Below are 24,641 nucleotides of genomic sequence, written 5' to 3'. Positions count from 1 at the left end.
TAACAGCTTTATTTACACAACATACTTTTAATAACAAACTTAAGCTATACTGAAGAATAATTTACAAGAATTGCAATGATGATAAAAGTTTACATACATTTTTGAAGCCATAGAGTGTTTCTGGTTAGATTGTACATCGAGACGCTCAGTGGCATTTATATATGAAGTTTTTAGTTCAACAGAACTTACACTCTATAGTGTCAAATCCTAGGCCTAAAAAAAATAATTGTTTGGTTAGGGTTACATCCTTTTCAAAAATAGGTAGGGTAGGTAGGCTTTTATTTTATTTTTTTTATTTTTTTATTAGGCTTTATATAAGAATATCATTTTCATCATTGGAGAATGGTGTTAAAGCTATCTTCTGTATAAGCATTTAAGGTTTAAACTACATATTGAAAAGCAATTTAAAAAAAAAAACGAAAAAAAAATATATTTTTTTTTTTTAGTTTTTCATTTTTTTTTTTCAAACTGACTATAAAAACGGTAGGGTCGGCGCCTATTCCGTAGGTAGGGTCGGGTAACCCGAACCAAATGTATTTTTTTTTTAGGCCCTATCAATGTGTATATTTAGGATAGTTAATATTTCTCAGTGTTGACACTAATGTCTCTCTAACTAGCCAGAAAATCTGCTAATTATAACCCAATAAATTTAAATACAGCCAAAACATTATTCTTACGGTAGTCTTCTTCAGAAGCCATCAAAAAGATTCTCATGCCATCTTAATAATTAACTCTGCAGAAATTTGGCGTTCGAATTTCATCTTTCATTAAACAGTCATTGAAATAAGACTTGAATGAACAAGCCTGATTCTTAACAAAAAAATGTCAACAAGCCCTACTTTTAGAAATCTGGAATTTGATTTTGAGCAACCAGAAAGGCATTAACAGCACAGAACTAGTGGATTATTTAAACCGCTGGTTCAAAAAGATAAATAGTCTACAACAGGTTTAAAGCCAGTATTTGAAGAGGAAAAGGGCACCTTGTGCTGGGCAGTTAAGAGTCTGAAAACAATAAAATTCAAAGAAAAATTTAAGAATTGTGCTTAATTGAAGTAATGTTATTAGCTGCCAAATAAGTTTGTATAAATTGATGATCATAATTGAAGTTTAAATCAAAACAAAAGAAAGAATTCATTAGATTAAGCAGTACATGCTCTGAAGGCAGAAGGGTGCACAAACTTGCATGAGGGCAGAAAGGTTCAACTATGAAAGGACAGGGTGCAGATCTCTTCCTAAACTCTTAAGCTAAAACAGTACTCGACAATGACTAATTTGATGTCTTTTCAGATGGTCCTTTCTGAGGAACTGTTTGCCACAAACTTCACATGAATGTTGTCTCCCTCCTTCGTGAATCTTCATGTGACGGCTTAGGCTACTTGAGTTGCTTAGAATGTTCCTGCAGTATCGACATTGGAATTCCCCCAGCCGCACATTTGCTGACATAGTACTGACACTGTGTTCACTGGAGTTTAGCGCTGAAGAAAAAAAATAATGTTTTTCTGCACCTTGTACATCAAAATATGATTGTTTTTAAAGATTAGGGTTATAGCTAAAGAGTTATGTAGGTGTGCTTCACCCTGTCCTTTTTTGATAGCACCCTTCTGCCTTTATGGAGACCAGCATGGGCACCCTTCTGCCTTTATGGAGACCAGCATGGGCACCCTTCTGCCTTTATAGAGACCAGCATGGGCACCCTTCTGCCTTTATAGAGACCAGCATGGGCACCCTTCTGCCTTTATAGAGACCAGCATGGGCACCCTTCTGCCTTTATAGAGACCAGCATGGGCACCCTTCTGCCTTTATAGAGACCAGCATGGGCACCCTTCTGCCTTTATAGAGAACAGCATAGGCACCCTTCTGCCTTTATAGAGAACAGCATGGGCACCCTTCTGCCTTTATAGAGAACAGCATGGGCACCCTTCTGCCTTTATAGAGACCAGCATGGGCACCCTTCTGCCTTTATGGAGACCAGCATGGGCGCCTTTATGGAGACCAGCATGGGCACCCTTCTGCCTTTATAGAGAACAGCATGGGCACCCTACTGCCTTTATAAAGACCAGCATGGGCACCCTTCCTGCCTTTATGAGACCAGCATGGGCACCCTTCTGCCTTTATGAAGACCAGCATGGGCACCCTTCTGCCTTTATAGAGACCAGCATGGGCACCCTTCTGCCTTTATAGAGACCAGCATGGGCACCCTTCTGCCTTTATAGAGACCAGCATGGGCACCCTTCTGCCTTTATAGAGACCAGCATGGGCACCCTTCTGCCTTTATAGGAGACCAGCATGGGCACCCTTCTGCCTTTATGGAGACCAGCATGGGCACCCTTCTGCCTTTATGGAGACCAGCATGGGCACTCTTCTGCCCTTGTGGAGACCAGCATGGGCAACCCTCTGCCCTCATAGAGACCAGCATGGGCACCCTTCTGCCTTTATGGAGACCAGCATGGGCACCCTTCTGCCTTTATGGAGACCAGCATGGGCACCCTTCTGCCTTTATAGAGTTAAATGATTCAGATCATTAAATAATTATTTTGCTTTGATTAAAACTTAAAATATGATTATAAATTCATACAACATGGACATATTTTGCAGTTACAAGCTATTATTACTTCAATAAAGCACATTTTCTGACATTTTTTTCTTAAAGTTACATAATGTTCAAATTCTTCAAAGCCTGACTCAATATGCCCTATTCTAAGCAGCACCCTGACCCCATTTAAGAAGCACCCTGTCCCCATTTAAGCAGCACCCTGTCCCCATTTAAGCAGCACCCTGTCCCCATTTAAGCAGCACCCTGTCCCCATTTATGCAGCACCCTGTCCCCATTTAAGCAGCACCCTGTCCCCATTTTAGCAGCACCCTGTCCCCATTTAAGCAGCACCCTGTCCCCATTTAAGAAGCACCCTGTCCCCATTTAAGCAGCACCCTGTCCCCATTTAAGCAGCACCCTGTCCCCATTAAAGAAGCACCCTGTCTCCATTTAAGCAGCACCCTGTCCCCATTAAAGAAGCACCCTGTCCCCATTTAAGCAGCACCCTGTCCCCATTTAAGCAGCACCCTGTCCCCATTTAAGCAGCACCCTGTCCCCATTTAAGCAGCACCCTGTCCCCATTTATGCAGCACCCTGTCCCCATTTAAGCAGCACCCTGTCCCCATTTAAGCAGCACCCTGTCCCCATTTAATGCAGCACCCTGTCCCCATTTAAGCAGCACCCTGTCCCCATTTAAGCAGCACCCTGTCCCCATTTAAGCAGCACCCTGTCCCCATTTAAGCAGCACCCTGTCCCCATTTAAGCAGCACCCTGTCCCCATTTAAGCAGCACCCTGTCCCCATTTAAGCAGCACCCTGTCCCCATTTAAGAAGCACCCTGTCCCCATTTAAGAAGCACCCTGTCCCCATTTAAGCAGCACCCTGTCCCCATTTAAGCAGCACCCTGTCCCCATTTAAGCAGCACCCTGTCCCCATTTAAGCAGCACCCTGTCCCCATTTATGCAGCACCCTGTCCCCATTTAAGCAGCACCCTGTCCCCATTTAAGCAGCACCCTGTCCCCATTTAAGCAGCACCCTGTCCCCATTTAAGCAGCACCCTGTCCCCATTTAAGCAGCACCCTGTCCCCATTTAAGCAGCACCCTGTCCCCATTTAAGAAGCACCCTGTCCCCATTTAAGCAGCACCCTGTCCCCATTTAAGAAGCACCCTGTCCCCATTTAAGAAGCACCCTGTCCCCATTTAAGCATTTAAGAAGCACCCTGTCCCCATTTAAGCAGCACCCTGTCCCCATTTAAGCAGCACCCTGTCCCCATTTAAGCAGCACCCTGTCCCCATTTAAGCAGCACCCTGTCCCCATTTAAGCAGCACCCTGTCCCCATTTAAGCAGCACCCTGTCCCCATTTAAGCAGAACCATGTCGATTTTAATATCTAGCTAAAGATGCACTTACTTATTTACCCTGAAAATGAGTGCACCTGTGCTCATTTATATTTGTGAATACTACAGCTTGATTTTCCATGAAAGACAGCTAAACATTTAGTTCTTAATTCACCACATTGTCTAGACAAGAGAGTCTGTTTTTACTTTTTACTTATATCACAACCACAGATCTATAATGTTTTTCTTCATTTAATTAACAATAACAGCTTTATATACACAACATACTTTTTATAACAAACATTTCACATGTATAGCTAGTTATAATCAAGAATGTTTTACCAGAAATGCAATGATTCACAAACACATTAAATGCTTTTTGAAATTATTTTTCAGTTTTCTGTTCAACATAATCCAATAACAGAAACAAGATTGAACACTTGTTTAACCACTGGCATTATGTTTTAAGTTCAACAAAACGAAAACTCTTTAGTGTCAAATCCTTTAAATGTGTATACTTCAATCCTTTAAATGTGTATACTTCAATTTTTTAAATGCGTATACTTCAATCCTTTAAATGCGTATACTTCAATCCTTTAAATGTGTATACTTCAATCCTTTAAATGTGTATACTTCAATCCTTTAAATGCGTATACTTCAATCCTTTAAATGTGTATACTTCAATCCTTTAAATGCGTATACTTAAATCCTTTAAATGTGTATACTTAAATCCTTTAAATGCGTATACTTAAATCCTTTAAATGCGTATACTTCAATCCTTTAATTGTGTATACTTCAATCCTTTAAATGCGTATACTTCAATCCTTTAAATGTGTATACTTCAATCCTTTAAATGTGTATACTTCAATCCTTTAAATGCGTATACTTCAATCCTTTAAATGTATATACTTCAATCCTTTAAATGCGTATACTTCAATCCTTTAAATGCGTATACTTCAATCCTTTAAATGTATATACTTCAATCCTTTAAATGCGTATACTTCAATCCTTTAAATGCGTATACTTAAATCCTTTAAATGCGTATACTTAAATCCTTTAAATGCGTATACTTCAATCCTTTAAATGCGTATACTTCAATCCTTTAAATGTGTATACTTCAATCCTTTAAATGTGTATACTTTAATCCTTTAAATGTATATACTTCAATCCTTTAAATGCGTATAATTTTGATAGTTATTTTTAATTCTTATTGAACAATGACATCAGGGTTTTTTCTGTCCATTTTTGGAAAAAGACCATAGACAAATAGGGCAGTTTTACGTGGTAAAGTTAACAGATTTGGGAAGAAAATCCTGGCCTTTTTGTCAATTTGGGATAGAGATATTGTAAAAATTGAGCTATTTAAGTTCCTTTGATAATTGGCAACATTGGGAATAAAAATTGTCAACAAAATCCTCATTTTGGGCAACCATTTCTCTGTGAAAATAGTGTATATAAATATGAATGTCACCAAAAAGTGCTGATAAAAATGCATTTATAATTGTAAATGAACACTTTTTCCGAATGACTTTTTCCTTGCGAAATCCCCGGCTAACGGGCAAGGTAGAAGTCGAGAAGCCAGACTTTTCATCTCATTTGGGATTTTTTTCTTGAAATTGGAAAAAAATTGTACATATTTGGCATTGGGAATGGGTCAGACATTTTGACCCATGAGATGGGAAGAAAAATGCCAGGAACATACATGGCTTTAAAGTTGTTCAATCCTTCTAAAGAATTTAATCAGGAGTAACTTGGCAATCTCATTGTGACATGGGCGCCAAAACTTATTTTCATGTTCTACATTCATTAAGAATGAACAAGTCTGAATTTTTACACTAGTGTTAATCAAAAGACTGAAAAGTATTGTTTGTGCTTATTTCAACCACTGGTTCCACAAGATAATACAATCTTCATTCTAAAATGACAATTCTAAAATGACAAGTCCTTTAGATGACTAATTTGATGACTTTTCAGATGGTCCTTTCTGAGGAACTGTTTGCCACAAACTTCACATGAATGTTGTCTCCCTCCTTCGTGGATCTTCATGTGACGGCTTAGGCTACTTGAGCAGCTAAGAACCTTCCAGCAGTATCGACATTGGAACTCCCCCATCTGTGCGTTTGTTGACACAGTACTGACACTGTGTTCACTGGGGTTTGGTGCTGAAGCAAAAAGGAAGTTATTCTAAAACTTGTCTTTAATTAATTAAAAATATGTCCTAAATCTGATTTTAAATCAAAACTGTCTCAGGAACACATTCGGAAGGTAGAAAAAAATCAGGGAATATAGACGTTGTTATGAAAGTAAGTAACTATGGAATAATATTAATATGATCCATTCCTTTGGGGCATTGTGCTAAGCATAACTATGAAAGGGTCATGTTTTGCCAAAAATAAGTTAAACCCAAGATTGTAAGAAAAAGATTTATTTTTGACAATAATAGCTTAAAAAAAATAGCAGAGCAATAAGCATTTTTAAACACAGTTACAGGGGGAGGGTCGGGGAGTAAACTTAAAGTTTCAAAAAAAGTTTCACCTGTGCTAGAACATTTCTAATTATTCTGTGAGGATTACATTTCAACCTTTTATAGAAATTCTTCTGAAAGTATTGTTGGATATGAACAGTGCTCCTCCAGTGTGTTCAAAATTTTGAGTAGATTTAATTAACTTAAAATACCATCATCAGTGAAGTTCTTTTGTGAACTTTTGACACTATTGTTCACTTAAGGTATTTAAAATTTAGCACAACTTATTAAGAATTTCTTTTGTAAAACTGTTCATAAATTAAAATGTTATTAAGTCTGCTTTTTAAATACATTTTTCATAAGGTTTTGACGTTTTACCATCACAAGTTTAAATGTGTCAGCATGTGTCTCTTGAGAGCATCCAGTCTTAAAAACTGTTTCCCGCACACATCACAATATTTAGCATTGCCGCCCTCGTGTAGCTTCACGTGCCGACTTAGACTACTCATACAGCTGAGAACTTTCTTGCAGTAAATGCACTGGACACCTCCCTGAACTGGCTTACTGTTTGACACAGTGCTCACACTGTGTTCACCCATGCTAAACACTGAGGAAAACATCTGGCTGGTTGACACAGTGCTCATACTGTGAACACTAGGGTTTAACACTGAGGGAAACTTCTGGCTGGTTGACGGAGTGCTCACATTGTGCTCACAAGCTGAAATTTTACAAAATGCGATCAAAATTTTACTTAGATATGTTTCTTGCCAATGCACGGCATGATCATTCAATGAGCGTTCATTGAAAAGTATAGATTAAGCCATGACTAGATTATAATTAAGAGTCTAAGAGAACAGTTTGTTCAAGACAGCATTATTTCAAAATCAGTTTTGACACAAACAAATTGAAGCTATGAATTCAAAAAAAAAATAACTCCTTTTTTGCAAACAAAAGCTTTATTAACAACATGGAAAAAAATAATACAGAAAAACATTTTAACCGGAAGATAATATTTATCATTGATAAATACTTTTTGTGGAAATACCTTTCATACAAAAAAATTGCCGCCAGTGTAAAAAGTACACATTTTTTTTGGGAACAGTCAAATCACAATTAAACCACCAAATTTTCATCTGTTCTTTATACTAAATCCAAGTACTATGCTATAATATAATATATTAATGTTTGACTATTTAAACACCAGAATTATCCACGCTTGATAATCAGTCATCGAAATTAGACTTTAGTATACAGTACAAGCCAAAATTCTTATACAATTGCTTGGCATCAATTTTTTTGAAAAAGCCCAGCTATGCAGGGCTCTCGCGAGGGGGCGACTTGGGCGAAGTGGTCGCCTAAAATTCCCAGACTTCGCCCATTTGTATCATCAAAGCGACATTGACTTCGCCGAAATTATAACACATTGTAATACTGTCAATCAACGAGTATTTGGCCACTGTCCCATTAGACATCGCAATTAGCCATTCATAAAATTTGGTAATCTCCTAATCCGATAATTGGGGGGTGTCATCCAATTACCAAAACATCGCCGGTAGGCGGAGCTATTGAAAGTTAACCAATCAGAATGTACATTGAGAAGACCGTGATAAAATGATAAACGTTCGTTAAAATGAGATAGAAAAGGTGACATAATTATAAAAAAAATCGTGTGAAGCATTAATGAAGTTAAAAAGTAATCACCAAATATTTGATTGGTTTTAGTGAAATGTTCATGATAAAAAATTGATTTGTAAACACAAAAAAATATTATTTTTTTTGCTTTATGTAGAGTTTAAATACTTACAGTATCTTTCTCCTGTTTACGATGTCAAAAAAAATCGCGAGATCGCCATTTTGTCAGAACATTTTTCCGAGTTAATTTCTCAACCTCCCATTATGTATTGGTAAAGTTTTCATAAAGGACAGTGATTTAAATGTCATTTGGTTCTTAAATGTCAGCATATTTAAAATTATTTAGCCAGAGACAAGTAAATAACAGCATAGCTGAATGTGACATTCGTACCCTACCCCGAACGTACCAAAATAAGATTCGTCCCCCTACTATATTGACAGTTAATTTATTAGTCATTTTGATTGTTTCAAATCCTTAGCTGTCTTGGTTTTTGTTTCATTTTAGATACTATTTGGAGATAAACTATGTGACATTGACAAATACACTTTTGCTGAGCCAAAAATGATACATTATTTTATGAACATTTTATATAGTTATAGCAATCAATTTGAATGTGAATATAAACTGAGGTGTGTGGTATGGCATAGTTTTTGTATCAGGTGTTACGAAAAGTATCACTTCTCCCTAAAGTCTCCCCACTTCTCCCTAAATTGACTGAAGGGAGAAGTCACTTCTCCCAAAATTTTCAGCCTAGTGAGAGCCCTGCTATGTATAATCCAGAATTTGAGCAAGCCCGGAATTTTATATCATTTTATCAGAGTAGGGCTTGTGGGCTTGTGCTAATTTCAACCACTGTGCAGGATTATATGGTAACGTTCAAATGTGTAAGTTTATGCCGTCTCAGGTGATCCATTCTAAGGAATTCTTTTCCGCACACACTACATGCGTGCAACTGCCCACCCATGTGAAGTTTCAAGTGTCGATTTAACGTGCTTGTCGTGCAGAAAAACTTCAAACAGTAGGCGCACTGCAAATTTTCGTTGTATGGCGTTGATAAAGTGCCGCTACTGCTTCGGGACGCTGAAGAAAAAACAAAGTTTACTTATAGAATTTTGTTTCCATCTTAGAATTTTGTATTAAAACTTCATTTATTGTACAAATGAGTTCCCGGAAGTTCTTAAACCAGGTTAGAATAACACTAAATGAATATTTCAGTTTATTATGAAAAATAACCAGACAATTATTATAAATGGTGAAAAATAATTTTTGATTTCAATCAATTTGATTAATAATTGATTGGTTGGGCCCGAAATTGGTGACAATCGATTGTATTTGGCCATAATCGATCTTTGATTTAACTGGCCAGTTTTTTTTTTTTCTAATTTCTTCTTCTTATTTGCATTCTGTTAATTTCCGCCAATTTTCTCCGTTAGAGTTAATTTATACATTCGGAAGTGTTCTGTTGTAATCCTAAACTATATGGCCGAAAGCAACAACAACACTAAATAAATTACAAATATTTACAGTACATGACATAGTTAAGGATTACGTTATTGTACAAGAATAAAACTACAATTAACTACAATTTAGGTATTGTCAAAAACGGTTTGTACTATTGATAATCAGTTACTTGAGTCGATAGTTAAACTGAAACTAATTCCCAACAATGATATTATTGTTTTATCAGAGGTATTCCAAAGATGCTGTGTTGATTGACATACGAGTCCATTGGAAATTTTATATATACATTCCTCTAAAGATTCACAACTTCAGTGTAAATAATACACATTATATCTTCTTATTTCACACCAGTAACACTGCGTTAAACATCATCATGTTTTAAAACTTATAACGATCGTTTGTTCATCACATGTTTGGTAACAAATTCTTCATGTGAACCATCTTATGAGCCCTCCAAGTGTCCTTGCGATTGAATTGTTTCTGGCAAACTTCGCACGTGTACATTACTCCACCCTCGTGTAAAATCAGGTGTCGCTTTAAAGTGCCCCCGGTGCTAAAAACCTTGAAACAGTATTGGCACTGGTTTTTCAACAGATCGCCTTGGCTGGTTGGAATATCTGAAGAAAAAATACAAACAAACTCAATATATCTTTTTCTTGCAATCTTTCCAACTAACTGCACCCTTTTGATTAGGAGAATTCTCAAATTTGTTTTGAGGAATATAAAGGGCATGACAATTTTTTCAAGAAACTTTATTCATAAAATATTAAGTAAAAATATCTGCACATCTAGTATGTTCTCAAGGAGAGTAAAACTTTGAAAAAATCTACGAGTGTCACCAGAGGCCATGATTACGAACAATGTCAAGTCAGAGATCAGATTCATCTTTATTCCCTTTGTTTACAAAAATAAATGTCAGCTTCAAATACTTATAACATTCACGAAATTTTATCATAAATTCTCAACAAGAAGGAAAATTACAATAAAATGAGGTCAACAGATTTTGCCTTAGAACCATGATAGTTTGTAATTTACTCTTGGCTCTACTGAAAAAAAGAAATTCCCCATAATCAGAACAACCTAAACGGGAATTTCGAAACACCTTTGGGTAAAATTGTATACTTTTTGATGCAGGGAATGAGGCTGAATAACATTCAAGACTGTGAGCCTTGGTATTTCTTTAGTATTTGAGTAGCACACTGATTAAATTAAAACTTGTCAAATCTTTGTTTTCGTGAACAGTTCTGTCATATTATTGACACTTCCACACCATAACAATCAAGAATTTCCCATTAAATCCTTAATCTTGAACAAATCTTATATGTGTAACTCTATGAGCGTTAAGGTGGTCTTTTCTAAGAAACTGCCTTCCACAGATTTCGCATGAATGCATAGGCCCACCCTCGTGTGTTTTGAGGTGGCGTCGGAAGTTTGAGCTGTTGCTGAGTATTTTCAGACAGTAGCGACACTGGTGCTCTGTTAGCTGGCCCGTCACGGCTTCTGCTACTGTCTGATGAATAGTAGATGCTGAAATAATTACATCAACCATTGTGAATCCTTATTATTATATAGTTTAATAACTGGACCATATTCACCTGATCTATATACTATTAAACAGCATAAATTCACAGCTGAATTATTTTCCAAATATAAATTCAGAACCCTTTTATATCCATCATTACAATAAAAGACAAGTAAAAATAATAACAATGCGATCTATAGATATATATTTAACTCGTAGATAGCTTATAAATTGACTGAGTCACTGGCTCAGTTAGTTACGCGATTGTAACCAAAATATATATCAAAAATATTTTATCGCTTTTACTTTGTGTCAACACTGAACAACCCCCATTTTTTCAATAAATGGTTGACAAACCTTGTCAATGTAACCTGATTTGAGAGATAAACACAATAGCATTTTTTTTCTGAAAAAAAAACCCTCATATTTGAGAGTCTCTCAGAACCCAGAATATGTATAAATTTGTATCACTCAGGCAAACACAAAACTTTCTGCACATTTTATGACATTTCTAACATTTTTTATCACACATGCACAACATGAATTTACATGATGCCAGTTTTTCCTGTTACGAAGGACTGGCAAAACCTTTCAATCGGAGATGGTTCCTTTCAAGACTGTGGCAAGGTGTGATCAATTTCCTTGTGAGCAAGCAGCCATCAGAACGGAAAATGAAAAGACACCGCAAATGGTCAAAACACCAGGGACACTTCTTCTATGACGTCAAATTCTGGAAAATGTAAACAATCTCGTCCGCCCTAAACAAGCTGAAAGATCTAGCCTCTGAAAATAACTGTGTCTGATTCATATTCGTTTAACAGTAACCCCATTGAAGCAAACAATAGAAGACAGTTCATGGAAAATGATTATATTAAAATATTGTACAATTCCTACCTGTGGTACTTGGCTTCGTCCAGTTCAGTGTCGCGCCATGCAGAAAATATCATCATAAAATTGAGTCTGTTTATGCAAACTGCATCATGACAATAATGTGTTGCCCTTTTGAAAATTACTACTTTATCTTGAATGTCTTGTGATTTTGTAAAATGTACACCTTCAAAAAAAAAACACTACTTTCAGTATATATTTTTTTCCGTGGAATATCATGCCTACATGTACATGTCACATGATATTTCAACCTTAAATATTTTACTTATTAAAGTGAGCCAAAATCACTTCAGAGAAACGTATGTTGCAATTAACACAATCATAGCCCTTAGTGTACTAATCTTGCATATTTTAAGGGGCCTACCATAAATTCTGACAAAAAAGAAAGGGAGTTTTCCAGCTTGCAAAATAGTTCACAACATCAACATGTTAATGGGAAGAACTACGTTATCATACATGTATATTAGCACAAATAAATATCGATGCAAAGTGAAAACATATCCACATGTGTGTATATATATATATATATATATATAATAACAGGCAAAATACAATCACATTTCTAGTACATATTAGTTAATATGTCAAATGGTTTTCAAAGTGTTCACCAGTACATATCAACAACAACAACATTTGCATGTATATATTTACATACATGTGTTGCAGTTTTGTAAACAAACATTTCTTTATATATAAAACTTCTCAGCACACTCACTGGATTGCTTTGTATATCAAAACACAAGCAAACATTACTAGGGCCTAAAAATGTCTTGCTTCCTAAATATACATGTTCAACCAAGAAATGCTACATGTACATATAATCAATTCATAGCTAAAACATTCTCATCATTAAAATTGTGTGTATACACTTGTTCAATAGGGGCTTGTTTTTTTTAATGGGTCAGGATTTTTACTTTTAAACATTTTTTCAAAATTACCAAATATTTGTAATTTTTTTCATCTAATTGAGTTATAACTTCAAGCAAATTGCAATACTATCCGGTACATGTATACATAAATATATAATTAAAGAACTTAAAATAAGAACCCCTAAATAAATATTATGCAATTTTCAACAATGGCGATTCATTCTTTGCAACCTTAAGAGATGATAACTTTTCTAAATGTTTAACTGTCAGATATACTTTAACATATTTTATATATAGTAAGATAACTTTTAAGAAGAGAATATTATTTCGTAAAAAGCACAAATATATATAAGTATAGAAATGTATTAAAATGAAATTTATAATCTATTTAACAGGTAACAACAAAACACATTTAAGCTGTCCTGTTTCGACTCGTACGTTCCTGTACATTCAATGTGGTCAAATCAAATAGGGAATTAAGGAATTTTTTTGGCTAAAAAGGGAATTTTGCAAACTGACAGCAACAAACAAAAACAACTTTATTAAATGCAGATTGATGTTTCATATATGTATCAAGACACAGTTCAAAATGTTGTGTCAAATTTTGTTTTAATAATTTACATTTGACATGCAGTCGCTTTTTTTAGATTATGTAGGAATGTTTTTAACTAAATTATAAATTTCGGGGGCTAAATGGGAAAAGGGGACTTTTATCGGCCTCAAAATTCAGCCCTGAAGCATGCATGATCAGAAACCTGAAGCTAGAAAATTTGCAATTCGTCAACCAAACTTGCAATATAATAGCTAAATATTTACACATACATTGCTTCTCAACTTTACATTGGGTTTCTAATTCAAAATCGTCTTTCAATGATAACACACTGATGAATTATAAACTCCCTAAATCTAAGAATTTTTTTGAAGACCACATGAAAGTACTTATAGTCGTTGCCGGACTTGCAAAAATGTGTTTTGCGGACCAACCCTCTTGGCTTTTTTATTACTATTCCATGTTCCAGAAATACAAAAGCACCGCACACAGATACAAATGTCGCAATATCATTATTTCATCAACCTAATGAGGGGCATAACTTTAAACAAGTGTCATGGGCCTTGATGAACATGTGCATACTGGCTATGACAAAGTATGTACCAAGTTTCATGAATCATCATTTAGAATTTCAAACTTGAGCCAAGATAGAAGATTTTTAATGCTAATGCGAAGGCTATGCGGTGTTTCTTTTTGACTATAGCCCAACTTTTTTTCCACAAAATATGGAATCACAATCCTAAATACAAATTAATATATATATACTTCTTAATTTATCTATTTATTTTTGTTCAACTTTTAACAAGTCAACTAGTTAAGTTCAGATACATTTGAATAGTCTTACTCTCATTCACATTATTAGGCATTTTGTCACTGTTGCTGACAAGGCTGTCACGATACCACAACTTTTTTCACAGACGAGCTTATCAATGTTTTTTCACAAACTGTTGTTTTGATGAAAGCATTTTACATTAAATTATGAAGCAAAAGTCCTGTAAATACAGACTTGCAGAGTTATTTATAGCAAACGTTCTAGTTCCTTAAATTTTCAAACAATCGCTCAATTAGGACAATCTGTACTGGTTTGAATGTCTCTTTCCTCAAAGGGGTCATATATACTGAACATTTTTACAAAGCCAAGAGAGTTGGTTTAAAGAAATCTATAACAAGCTACACTTACTGTATCCCGCCTGGCCCTGCATATCAGCTGACGAACCAGTCGCCCCTTGACCGTAATCCATCCCTAACGAAGCGTTCGGATCCCACTCTGATTGGGACATACCGGCACCTGCAGTGCCCGGTTCTACACCAGTTATTTCTAAGTCCAGCTCTTCCTCGGTAAGTGCTTCAAGTTTAACATTAATGTCTGGGTCTGAGCCCGGGGTCTGAGGCCCGCTGCCTGACCCCTGCTGCTCCCCTCCCTGATCGCCTGCGGCGAGATTAGACCCGTCTGAGTCACGGTTTTCATTGTCAGTATTAGCACCAGATTCTTGAACACTACCAGTCGTCTCATGTTTAACGTTGCCAGCATCAGTGCCACTTTGGTTTGAAGCTTCGTCACTATCACTTGGTTCCACTTTCACATTTCTCGCACCAGGCATAGCTAAGCCTTGAACACCCTGACCAGGCCCAAAATTAGGGGCTGGGGGTCTCCGAGGGGGTCGGCCCGATGGATAGGGTTGATGTCGTGGTGAGGGGAATCTTGGTGAGAATTGGCGTGGAGATCGGGAAAACCGTGGTGGTTGAGAAAATGCCAGCTGCTGCTGCATCATCTGTTGTTGTTGCTGCTGTTGTTGCAACAATTCCTGCCTCTCTCGTTCTTCTTTCTCAGCTTTTTCCTTTTCTTTCTCCATCTGTTTGCGATGGTGATCTGTGATAAGAAAGAAATAGATGGAAGACAGGCCTAAATAAAGTTTAAGCCAGGTTCTAAAAAGGACAGGGTGCTGCAGAAATGGGACACGGTAAAAAGAGCACATTGTATCAGGATGTGACGAAGTTGAACATAATGAATTTATAATAAAATGTTAGGAATTAGTGTTTAATTGAATTAATACAAGGTTTCAAATGCCAAATGTATAAAGTGTGTATGCATTTATTATCTTATTAAGTTTTAAACAAAATACTAGAAATATTTGACAGTCTGGAGCATTTATTTTTATGAGACAGGAGGGTCTACCGTATTTCCTCGACTATAAGGCGATTCGCTTATAAGACGGCCCCCTAACTTTGCCCATGAAATCTGGTGCTTTTTGTTTCGACTCGCTTATAAGGCGGGGTCAATTTTTAAGCAAATCTAAAATGCTTAAATTCCTCCGAATGTGTAAAAAATGTTCAAGCTCAACGGACAATTATCGACTTTCGCGGTAACTTCTTTTGTTTTACTCATAGAAAATGGCGGTCAACTGTGAGCTCTCTATTTGGAGGTAGGTTAAAAATTAGTACATGGTTACGCATTTAATTTTGCAGGACAGGTCGTTACTTATCGGAATTATAATAATTAATCAATAACAACTTTTGTTTGTTTTAGTTTATTATTTTTAGTGAAGACACCAATGAAGTTCTTCGGCAAAATAAATGGCTTTAATAACATAACTGCGAAAAGCCGAGGCAGTGCATGAATATGTGTTTGTTTAGCAATAATGCTTAATAGGCAATATTGTCCCTTGATTGGCGACGAACATAAAGAATTCATATTCGCATTGTCATTTGTTTGCTTAATCAAATTGACAGTTAGGTACCTACATCATATTAAGATTCCAATTTATTGATTTGATATATCTGTCAAACAAATTATACTGACACGCGCCATGAGAAAAAAATGCAGATCAAACGGTACACTGTGTGACGTCAGAGCACGCGCGGTGAAGAGATTTCGTGTTGTTGTTTACTTAAACGCCCGATACTTGTATCAGCAGACGATATACTGGATAGACGAATAGCCTATGTAAAATTTTACTGATTTTGACTTGAATCTTTTTAATATTTTATCGACTCGCTTATAAGACGGGTCCCCTACTTTGGGGTTAACAATCGGGACCCAATTTCCCCGTCTTATAGTCAAGAAAATATGGTATGTTGGTCTCTATGAGGGCAGGAGGCTGCTATTAATAAAGGCAAACCGTCCATAATTCTTTGGCTTAAATTTTACAACGACATATCTCTTTCCACTGAAGTCCTATAATGTTTAAGTGATGTAAGCTTATTTTTTTGTATGTATATATGTCTTTTCTAAACCATTTTGAACACACTTTTTCTAATTATTTAATCCTAAGTTGAACTTCAGTTATGAAGAAATTTAGATGAAGTACTTGAAAAGTAATTTTAGTCCGGGTTTTTGCAGGACGCACCATTGTTCTTCTATTTCTGTTATTAATTTCAGTTTACTTTCATCTTTTCATAATGTAAAATACACATTTTACTTGAAAATCAGTGTCATAGTCAATGGATTATAATCTTCAGTAAACAACAGCAGTTTCATAGCGTAGAAGGATGATATTATTTATGAACATTTTAAGTCTCTCAATGATTTGTGCTTGAAACTAAGTTTTAAATTAAGAAGATTTTGAGTGCAAAACACTTCGAATGCAGAGACAGACAAGTGACCAAACTTCTGAACATGTCACAAGTTGTTGTTTTTTAATAAAAAAATGCACTACTAAGTGTTCATATTCCTGGTAATCTTAAAAGGTGAATCAGCTTGTCAATAGCTAACGGAAAAGGCATGTTTTAGAAATAGTCTGTATTTAATATACTATATTATCAATAAAATTAAAGAATTAAGAATTCTTTGGATTTTACCCCGTCAACTAAATAAGATGGACACAAGCGACAAGAAAAACAAGACGTAATTTCTTTAATATAGATTCTCTTTTCCACCATCCAAAACAGCAAAAGAAAAGTCTTCTGTTGGAATTCCAATATGGTAGCCATGTCTAAATTTTGCCATAATGTAACAAGCGTTTTGATTGGCCTACAATGATATCAGGTAAATGATTTATTATAGTTTTGCACTTGATTTTTCACTCAAACAAGGGTGACTTCAGTGACTTTTTTGGAATTATTTCCACTGCCTGTGCCTTGCAAATTGGAAAAAAATAATGTATTTTTTTGGAAAAATGGAAATGTTTTCACAAAGGGAAACAGCCTTTGGAAGGCAGTAAATTACACCAAGAACAAGAGCTGTCACAGACAACGCGCTTGACTATTCCGTCGCTTTTCAGTGTAGGGATTGAAAAGTTTTGGCGAAACATGCATGGATCACTGTTAGATTAGATTTCAATGCAATACATGATGTGCAGAGATATTAGCATATATGTGGTTAGGCCTAAAAAAAAAATGTCCGTTTCGGGTAACCAGACTCTACCTATAAAAATGCGCCGACCCTAACTATTTTTTCCCGTTTCTGAGCAAAAAAATATTCGTTAGCGAATAGAGAGTTACGAAGGGCGGATAAATGCAGATTTTAATCAGAATTATTGTTGATATGATAAAACAAAGTCAGGCAATGACAGTAATGTAGGAAAGACTGCCATGTGCAAGAAAACTCTGAACTTCTACAGATTTTGAAAAAAAATTAAAAAATCCCTACCTACCCTACCTAGAAATTTTAGGAAGGTTACCCTAAACAAACAATTTAATTTTTTTGGCCTTACATGCAAAATTTTAACCAGAATTTTTAAGTGTAATAATAAAGGGCCATTATTTTAAAAACACAGTTATCTTACTTGATTATTCAATTAGGTTGGGTGGTTGAATACCATTGTATAAAGTCTCAATGCAATACATCAAGTAGTTGCTGAGATATTATCCTATGTGTGCTAACATGCAAGACCTTAACCAGAATTTCTAAGTTGCTTAATAAAGGGGCAAAAATTATATAATATGAAAGATAGAGTTATCTTATTTGATTAAATAAGAAGGTAAAATGGTTGGGAGCCTGTGTGTAAAGTTTCAATGCAATACATGATGTATTTGCTGAAGCATTGACTTAAAAGTGGTTACATGCAAAACCTTAACCAGAATTTCTATGTTGAATAAAAAAGGGGCCATTATTTGAATTTAGTGCAAACTAGAGTTACCTTACTTGGTTATTTAAGTAGATTGGATGGTTGAGTACCATTTTATAAAGTCTCAATGCAATTCATCCAGTAGTTGCTGAGATATTAACCTATGTGTGCTTACATCCAAAACCTTAACCAGAATTTCTGAGTCGAACAATAAAGGGCCATTATTTTCATAAAATGCAAACTAGAGTTATCTAACTTGGTAAATTAAGTAGGTTGGATGGTTGAGTACCATTGTATCAAGTCTCAATGCAATACCTCAAGCAGTTGCTGAGATATTAACCTATGTGTGCTTGCACGCAAAACCTTAACCAGAATTTCTAAGTCAGATAATAAAGGCCTATTATTTGCATTAAATGCAAACTAGAGTTATCTAACTTGATAAATTAAGTAGGTTGGATGGTTGAGTACCATTGTATCAAGTCTCAATGCAATACCTCAAGTAGTTGCTGAGATATTAACCTATGTGTGCTTGCACGCAAAACCTTAACCAGAATTTCTAAGTCAAATAATAAAGGCCTATTATTTGCATTAAATGCAATCTAGAGTTATCTAACTTGGTTAATTGAGTAGGTTGGATGGTTGAGTACCATTGTATCAAGTCTCAATGCAATACCTGAAGTAGTTGCTGAGATATCAACCTATGTGTGTTTTCACGCAAAACCTTAACCAGAATTTCTAAGTCAAATAATAAAGGCCTATTAATAGCATTAAATGCAAAGTAGAGTTATCAAACTTGGTTAATTAAGTAGGTTGTATGGTTGAGTACCATTGTATAAAGTCTCAATGCAATACCTCAAGTAGTTGTTGAGATATTAACCTGTTAAATGTGTGCTTGCACGCAAAACCTTAACCAAGGGGTGACGCTGACACTTGGGTGAGTAGTATAGCTCTCCTTATTCTTCGAATAGTCGAGCTAAAAATCACTGGACTTCGGGTAACTTGACGTTTATAAAAGGCAGAGTTACATGTGCCTTACATGTGCATATTGTGTCATTCAACTTCTTGAACATTTTTTGAGATCTGGTTACAGTTTCAAGTTTTCACGAGACGCCGCCAACATTCACACCAAGGCTATGAAAATACACAAGACCTTTCTCCAAAAACACTGACAAGCATAAGCCCTGATATCAGGGGTTCTAACAGCAGATATTTGTCAATCCAGAAAAATTGCTCATGTCTGTATAATTATAAGACCCTTAAAATGCTATGTAAGTCATTTTATGATTTATATTAAAGTACTTCCTTCTGTTTTTGAGGCAAATATCCAAGCAAAACTTCCAAAGTCAAAATCTTGGAAGTTCGAAATATCAAATCCTGGTGTCAATAGAACTTTTATGTTCACAATTTCAATTAGTCTTAAAGTAAAATTAATTATTATTATTATATAAATCTGTGAATTTGGCACGTTATAGTTCCATTTTTTTTTATGTTTTATTATTTATTTAAAAATACTGGAAAAAAAAATTGTATTTGGGGAACTTAAACTTCCAAATTCCAGTGAAAAACTTCCAATATTGATGGTCAGGAAGTTCATACTTCCAGTTTCAAATTCTTAATGGAAGCCCTGCTGATTTTATGATTAACCCTGAACTTAAAACCCCTGTGAATTTCAACCCCTGTCGTTTTACTTACACTTGAGGCAGAAGCCCAGGAACTGTGACTTGAAGTCGTCATTGTCCTGGAGGAATGATTTGCCGCTCTCTGATCCAATATGGCTGATCGTGCCGTCTGCAACGCTTGCAGTAAGTATCACGGACTCCTCGTTTGTGTGTTCGGCTAACTGTTCAACCTGGTCAAATAATCAAAATCATATAAATACATGTCATGATCAGACATGCGAGCACCAAAATCTTTCACCAGTGGCGTAGTCATGAGTGAAATATTCCCTTTTGGTGTTCACAAGGTGAACATACTGCTATCTTACACTGCAATAATTATAACTTTTTAGCTAAAACCAGTAACTTTGGTTATTTGGTTTATAAACAAATATTTGAGTTTGCTTGTGAAAATATAAAGCTGACATGAGTCACTCTTGAATCCATTCCTGGGTAGTAACCAGTACTTGTGTCCGTTTTGTAATGCCTTGAGAAACTAGCTCTTGTGGGCTTTGAAGCCATGACCTCTTGGGCGAGAGGCTGACACTTTATCCACGCTCACCCTTTAAACTTTATTTTAATACCTAAATACACATAGATTTTAGAGGGAGATAATTTATTCAACTGACTTAGATTTAAAAAATAAATTCAATCAAGCAAGACCATTTTGTAAATACATGAAGCACAAATCCAGCTGAAACTGAGAGATGACCGACCACTAAGTATATTCCTTGACTCGCGCAATGGAGCCTAATATCGTCAAATGACAGCCCTGCATGGAACACAAATCTAGGTGAAAGAGAGGACCACTTACCAGCTGTTGAATCTGACTCTTGACCACTGCCTTTAGGATGACCTTGTACCCAGGGATCTCCTTTATCACATCAATGTCAGTGGTTCCCATTGTAATACTATTGTCGGCAGTATAATATTAAAGGATGGTTTTTGGTACCAGTAAGCTGAGATCAACTGTTTTCAAACCTGAAAGAGCAATCAAGTTTACATTTTCCGTACGCCCCTGTATGGTTCCCCGGACCTGGGGGGGCCATGGTTACAATTGACTGGTGCAATAGTGGCTAATATATTTAACTTTGCCTTGGCCAGTTTTAAAGCCTGTGACTATTTTTGCCATTTCCGTTATTGATAGGGGAGGGGTAATAGAGGTGTGGCATAACAACTCTGCATATTCCATTGCTCCAGATGAGAAACTAAATAATATCCTAATAAAAAAAATATAGTTGTATGTAACCAAATTTCACAGTTCTGGAAGAGTTGTCTTTCCTATCCAGAATAAATTATGCTACCGAAAGGATATCGTATTGCTGATGATAACAATAGAATAATAACACCTCAAAGTCAGGCTGTAATTGAAAGAGTTAAAATGCTTAATAAAGTAACGGTAAATAACTGCTAATTATGGCCTCAATTCTATTGTTAACTGACCAGCAAGACGCGGAGGAATCCCGCGCACTTGCTCCAATCAATTAACGGAAGATTTTCGTGTTTCTATTCAATAAAGGAAAGATCAGCTGCGCCACATTTGCTACCTACCTATAAATTCATTCGTAGCGTGGGATATTCGTTGTTTTTTTCGACCTAGAGTGTTATAAATTACAAGAAAATCGGTTAGGTTTTAAACCGCAATTCTCTTTCTTTCATTTCTTTTGAACCGTATCTTTCATTAGCCTAAAGAAAAAATAAAGGAAAGAAAATACCAGTCTGGAGTTCCGTCCCCTTATACTATTGTTTTAGGAATATCAAGAAGCGGGAACCAGACAAAGAAAATACCCGTATATATGTGACGTGGCCCTGGGAGAACAAGAATGGTACAGATGCGCCTCTATATCCGGAGCATCGAGGAAAATTTCATAGTTGACGTTCGAATAAGAGAAGGCGTATGTGTGTATTTCTTCAGTAGACCTTACGGTCAAAGAGAACCCGTGAAAGTGCAAGCACTTATTTCCAACGGGGAATAACGGCATAACCTCGGACTTGGACCCATTATCGCGAAAAATTAACATTTAAGGGATTATGTAGCAAAAACCATATTTCGTAAATCTATGCAAGCCCATTAGCACATCATTTTTCTATTTGCTAGTTGGTAGGGTATAAAGTGACCAATGGTAAGGTACGAAATGACCGTCAAAAGGATACAAGATGACCGAATTTTAGAGAGTAAACGATGCTAGGGTACGTAATAAATAAGTCCCAGGTTTTTGGCGACTGAAATTGTTTGTTTTTTTCTTTTTTAAGTTTTTGTTTGCACCCGTCCCCCTTTAACCGCTAAATATTGAATACACTAGCGGATTCCGGTGGGGGGTACCCGGCGCTCGTCACCCCCTCCCTCTCTCCCTTTAAATTGTCCAAGTTTATTTTTATGTCAATACCGGAGAAAAATAACAGTTATAAAATACGGACTAGAATTGTAAAACAATGTCTTTGGGAGGTAACCCCCAGCCAACAATTTAAACCATTAAATTCTGTTTCATGTTGGGGCAGGGTGAACGTTTAAAGGGTTGCGCCCCAAGATACGCTCCTCTAACGTCAATTCCTGGAGTCGCCCCTGCACCAGACCGTAGCCTCGATCGACTCCTTAACCCCATATCATCCATCATTTTTCTACAATTATAAGAGTTAGTTTGAAAGTGGAGCGTAACTTGGGATTTCGATATAAAATTATTCTAAGCCTAAGAGTTTTGACATATTGCCCATTGTAAATCGGACTTGGTTCAATTACGATAGTCAGTTGCGGACTTGAGGTTAGGAACTCGATACATGTAGGTGTATGAATGCGCATGATTTTCTGACCGTGGTAGGTGGAGTCTTGAATCTGCCTGGACAAATGGTCCATACGCACATTTTAGCATAAAAAAATAAATCCCTTGGCGGAGCATGGACATGACCCGCTACACATCTGTCTTACACCCTGGCCATTATCGAACATATTGTCTATCCAGAAGCTTGCCGAAGATGACCGAGTTGTTACGATTTATATGTCTCAATTTCCCCCTTGTGTGTATAATGGACAATAGTAATTGAAATTGATGGAATTTTACTCATTGTTTTGTGATATCTCCTTCGTTGGGAATAAAGACAATCACATATTTGATTATTAAGTTTATTAACAGAATATAACATTATCATGCATATGCAATGTTCACTCAATAACCGATGCATATCTTTCCATATTTACACCTCAACTTCCACTCCTTAAATGAATTGCCTTTCGGCAATTGCGTTCATCAATCGATGAACGCAACATCTTAGGATATGTTCGGATCGTAATTCATTGCATAACAATATACATGAAAGCTATTGATCTTGTTATTGGCTGTATTATGTCTGCAGGTCCCGTAAAATATAGATCAACATTTTTAAAAGTGTTAGTTTATTATATTTTAAATGTATTGGTACCAGAAGTGTTTCAATTTTACGTTTTAAAGTGATTTCAAGTGGTTGATCTTTTCCCGCGTTATTGTGATGTCATTTGAAAAAAAATGTTTCCGGTTATAGTCGGGTCGTTCTATTTACAGAATGGGTAAGAACGGATTACTGAAAGGTTTTCTTAAATGAAATGAAGTATTTTTTTAACAATTCTTGAATGAAATAATGAACTATTGGTGTAAATATAAGGAATGAATTGCGGGGTTGATGTCATTATCGGGGATATGAACGCAATTGGGTTGGTCAAAGTACGCGTGGAGTCCTTCGGACACCACACACATTGACCAACCCAATTGCGTTCATACCCCGATAATGACATCAACCCCGCAATTCATTCCTTAATTGAAAGATTATCATGACTTGTTGGAGCTTATATGAATTCCTATCTGTACACACTACATTAGCTTAATTACCAACTTATATCAATATTTCCAAATCTAAACTTCTTTTTTTCACATGCACCATCAAATTATTTTCTTTGACCTAAATTATTTTTTTAATCTAGAAATTTTATTAATCAAGGTAATCTCTGTCATACTAGGAAATTTTTGCCAAATATCAACACAAGGGTGTCATTAATAACAATTATAGCAGGCGAGTAGAAACAGCATATATCATTGATTATGATTGTGATTGGCTCTCATTGAATTCCTTAACATGTGTGATATTTCTCTTTTCCTGTGAATCATTTTCATCTTGAATAACCACACTATTTCCAGATTTATAAAACAAAAATTGAGGTTTTCTCATTCTTTTTTTGCTCAGCGTTGTGATCACGATTTTCACTATCAACCTTGCGAAGATTGCTTATTTCTTGAAATTTTGACCTAATAATGCCGGAATTACACATATAACAGAATGTGCCGTACTTCTGTACATTTTCAGAAAATCATCATCATCAATTCCCGACATGCAATGTTCAATGCGAATTCTCTTAAGAATAGATCTATTATGTCTCTCATATGCTCCATTTGCATAGGATTATAATGGAGTATTCCTGTTTGATTTTCTTTAGGATTTTGGCTAGAAATTCTTTAAATTCTCCCCTGAAAATTGTCAGTGTGCAACGGCAATGGTAAACCATGAATCGCAAACCATTTTGACATAACTAGAATCAGCTTCTCACAAGTAATCGACTACGTAATCTCTAGCCCAAAGCATCAATACATGCATAATGTATTCACCAGAAGAACCTATTTGTACTAAAATATCGCTTGCCAATTATTCCCACGGCTTGTTCAGAATTTTGGTTCTCCCTGACCTACCAGCCGACAAGATCT

General features: G+C 36.0%; 1 protein-coding gene across 41 annotated transcripts in view; it reads right to left on the bottom strand.

Annotated features, from left to right (window-relative positions):
* LOC128206704 (zinc finger protein 263-like) overlaps positions 1–21,595 on the bottom strand; it is a 92,563-nt gene extending 70,968 nt beyond the window's left edge. For 35 of the 41 annotated variants that reach the window (XR_008256553.1, XM_052909344.1, XM_052909357.1 and 32 more), the window contains exons 1-4: positions 21,469–21,595; positions 20,732–20,898; positions 19,955–20,111; positions 14,437–15,126 (exon numbers count right to left, since the gene is read on the bottom strand). Coding sequence is in view for 40 of the 41 variants with exons in the window: in XM_052909344.1 (XP_052765304.1) it covers positions 14,437–15,126; positions 19,955–20,111; positions 20,732–20,821 (937 nt within the window). In the remaining variant the exon portion in view is untranslated. Of the gene's footprint in view, positions 1–625; positions 1,476–4,108; positions 6,032–6,711; positions 7,052–7,322; positions 9,047–9,169; positions 10,045–10,268; positions 10,955–14,436; positions 15,127–19,954; positions 20,112–20,731; positions 20,899–21,468 lie in introns of those variants that run through there. The other 6 variants (XM_052909334.1, XM_052909332.1, XM_052909320.1 and 3 more) reach the window with 6 other exon arrangements.
* Positions 21,596–24,641: the final 3,046 nt, after the last annotated feature.

The sequence above is a fragment of the Mya arenaria genome, chromosome 10 (assembly GCF_026914265.1).
Source record: "Mya arenaria isolate MELC-2E11 chromosome 10, ASM2691426v1".
Lineage (NCBI taxonomy): Eukaryota > Metazoa > Mollusca > Bivalvia > Myida > Myidae > Mya > Mya arenaria.
This window is presented reverse-complemented; position numbering and strand designations above follow the sequence as displayed.